We start from the raw sequence: 3,559 nt of genomic DNA, 5'->3' as shown, positions 1-3,559 counted from the left end.
GAGAAGAGAAGAGAAGAGAAGAGAAGAGAAGAGAAGAGAAGAGAAGAGAAGAGAAGAGAAGAGAAGAGAAGAGAAGAGAAGAGAAGAGAAGAGAAAGCAGGCTGAACAAGCCATAGGGAGCAAGTCAGTAAGCAACATCCATGGCCTCTGCATCAGCCCCTACCTCTAGATTCCTGTCCTGTTTGAGTTCCTGTCCTGACTATCTTTGATGATGAATTCTGATATTAAATGTAAGGTAAAGAAATCCTTTCCAGCTGGGTGTGTTAGTTTACACCTTTAATCCCAGCACTCAGGAGACATAGGCAGGTAGATCTGAGCTTGGGGCCAGCCTGGTCTACAGAGTGAGTTCCAGAACAGCCAGGGCTACACAGAGAAACCCTGTCCAAAACAAACAAACAAACAAACAAACAAACCCTTTCATCCCCAAGTTGATTTTGGTCATGGTGTTTCATCACATCAATAGAAACCCTCACAAGATACTGGGTAAAAATAACTACAACTATGTTATGTGATGTTATGTTATGTTATGTTATGTTATGTTATGTTATACTATGTTATGTCATGTTATGTTATGTCATGTTACTATGGCCCCTTTAATGCTCACACTTTTAATCTCAGCACTTATGAGCAAAAGATATCTATGAGTTTTAGGCCAGTCTGCTCTACATATTGAGATCCAATCCCAGTCTCAGCCTGCCTCTTCTCCCCCAAAACCTAAACTTCTGCTGAAGGAAAGGATCTATAATATAGCTGGATAGCACACAAAACAAGGAAAAAGAAACCAATACTCTTGGGCATATACCCAAAGATACTTCATTCTACCAGAGACATTTGCTCAACCATGTTTATTGCTGTTCTGTTCATAATGGCTAGAAACGGAAACAACCTAGTTGTCCCTAGACAGAGATGTCCCTCGACAGAAGAATGGATAAAGAAAATGGGGTACATTTACACAATGGAGTATTAATCAGACATTTTTAAAAGAATGAGATCATAAAATTCACAGGTAATAGATAAAACTAGAAAACCATCATCTTGAGTGAGGTATCCCAGACACAGAAAGACAATTACGGTACAGTATGATTTGCTTATATGTGGATGTTAGCTATTAAGTCAATGTTAAGTTGCTACCCACTTTAAAAAGCAAGCTATAAAATATTTTTATACAAATCTCAAGAAAGAATTTTGCCTTCAAACAACAAAAGAAACAAGGGGAAAAATGTGCAAAGACAATTAAAATAACATGAGTTACTCCATACATATCAATAATTAATTAAAATAACATGAGTTATACCTTACATATCAATAATTAATTAAAATAATGTGAGTCGCTCCTCATATCAATAATTAATTTGGGTCTGACTCAGGAGATATGGCCCCAGACATTCACCAGGCCGAACAACTTGACTTTAGTCCCTGAGAACCACGTGCTAGAAGGAGAGAACTGACTCCTGCAAGCTGCCCTTCATCTTCTACATGAGAGCTGTGGCATGCATGTGCGCATGTGCACACACATACACAAAAAAGTAATTTTTTAATTACTTTGAACATAAATGGATTGCACAATCCAATAAAAGGGCATCAAAGGACTGAACTGATTAAACAAACACAAAACCAGGCTGGAGAGATGGCTCAGCAGTTAAGAGTACTGACTGTTCTTTCAGAGGTCCTGAGTTCAAATCCCAGCAACCACATGGTGGCTCACAACCATCTGCAATGGGCATCCAATGCCCACTTCTGGTGTGTGCAACAGTGTATCCACATACATGAAATAAATACATAAATATTTAAAACAAACAAACAAACACAAGACCAAAGTATTTGCTGTCTGTTTCATCTTACAGAACATTCACAGAGCAAAACCAAATGGATGAGAAAGATACGCTGTGAAAATAAAAATAAACGAGCAGAGGTAGCTATACTCATTTATAAATAGTAAATAAATATTTATAAATAGTAAAAGGCTAAAAAGACAAAATAAGCTTTAAGTTGAAAACTATAAAAATATCAAAAATTAGAAAATAATAAAAAATAATAAAACATAGAAAGTCTTCAACAATGACAAAGAGGACAGATTTTCAAAAACAAAGCAAAGCAAAGCAAAACAAAACAAAACAAAACAAAACACCAAGGCAGTTGTAAAATTACACCCAGTACTGGGCACGTAATGAAATACTTAGGCTCTAAGGAAGGCACAACAGTGATAATAAATGGTGTCAGTAATCTCCTCTCATTATTTCCCAGACAATCCAAACATCAAATCAATTAAGAAAGAAACCTGAATTACACTTCAGTCCAAGTGAAGCTGGTCGATCTAAAATTCTTCCCAAATAGCAATAGAATACAGATTCTTAGGTATACAAGCTACAAACTAAACCTTAACAGATTCAAAATAAAATCATACCAAGTATCTTTTAATTTTTTCTATTTCAAATTTGATTGAAATTTTGCGTATTTTGATGGTCATAATCACAGGGGTTTTGCTAAATCTTTAAAAAGCTAATATCAATGCTTCACAAACTCTTCCAAATTTTTTTGAAAAATAAGGAATGACTGAAAAGTCCCCTCCAAGACCATCCACACAGAATAAGGTCCCCAATTTAATAACAGTTTATGAATAATTGAACCATTAGTTGAATTTTTTGTAGAGTAATTTTCATGGGTTCACTTACTTTGTAGTCGGCCTCAGGAAGCTTAACACCAGGAAATAAGTCACTAGTTATTCCATTAAATAAGGGTATGTCATGTGATAGAAACTTTGGTTCATTTACATCTTTAATTGATCGAAGAAGCTAAAAATCACAAAAAGAAGTGCAATTTAATTGCCTGTTCTTACATGTTTGTTGCGTGTGCACACACACCCACCCACACACACACGTGCTTAGTCAAAAGTCAAGTTTATTTTATATTGTTCCTAGAATGCCCACAATCAGAAGCTAACACTATGCTTATCAAACCTAAAGGCCTTTATACAAAGTATAAGGTACAATAAACAACCTAAAATTACCCTTTCAATTTTACCTGAAAGACCAAAAGCAACAACTCAGCTGCCTGTGTACAGCTCCTGGTTGATCTCACTAAAGAAATGATCTTTCCACGGAGGTTTTCACAACACACACAGGTAATTAATACTCACCAGTATGTCCTCATTTTCATTGGGGTATTTTAATTTTAGATTTCCAGCTGCCACTAACACCGCTTTCACTGCTCGCATTCCATAGTCATAATGAAACTGTGAGGACAGCTGCTCAGAGCACAGCCTGTAGGTCATCACTATCTTCACAGACAGAGGTTTTGCATTCAGAAATCCATAGGAGTAGAGGGAGATTTCTGCGATGAGGGCATAGTTTGGAACCATCATAGCTACTGTTCTGAAAAGAACCTGAGGCATATAATAAATGAGGTACATTACTTACATAAAAGAGACCATTTTCAAAGTGAAGCAGAAGCAGGATCAAAAGGGAGTGGATGTTCACAGTCAGCTATTGGATGTATCACAGGGCTCCCAATGGAGAAGCTAGAGAAAGTACCCAAGGAGCTAAAGGGATCTGCAACCCTA

At 36.6% G+C, this 3,559-nt stretch overlaps 1 protein-coding gene across 1 annotated transcript in view; it reads right to left on the bottom strand.

Annotated features, from left to right (window-relative positions):
* Dnah12 (dynein axonemal heavy chain 12) overlaps positions 1 to 3,559 on the bottom strand; it is a 184,675-nt gene that overhangs the window by 105,260 nt on the left and 75,856 nt on the right. The window contains exons 27-28 of the mRNA XM_021181341.1: positions 3,137 to 3,382; positions 2,673 to 2,792 (exon numbers count right to left, since the gene is read on the bottom strand). Of these exons, the coding sequence (XP_021037000.1) occupies positions 2,673 to 2,792; positions 3,137 to 3,382 (366 nt within the window). The remainder of the gene's footprint in view (positions 1 to 2,672; positions 2,793 to 3,136; positions 3,383 to 3,559) is intronic.

Source organism: Mus caroli, chromosome 14 (assembly GCF_900094665.2).
Source record: "Mus caroli chromosome 14, CAROLI_EIJ_v1.1, whole genome shotgun sequence".
Taxonomy (NCBI): Eukaryota; Metazoa; Chordata; class Mammalia; order Rodentia; family Muridae; genus Mus; species Mus caroli.
The sequence above is the reverse complement of the archived record's forward strand: the minus strand, read 5'-3'. Positions and strand labels throughout refer to the sequence as shown.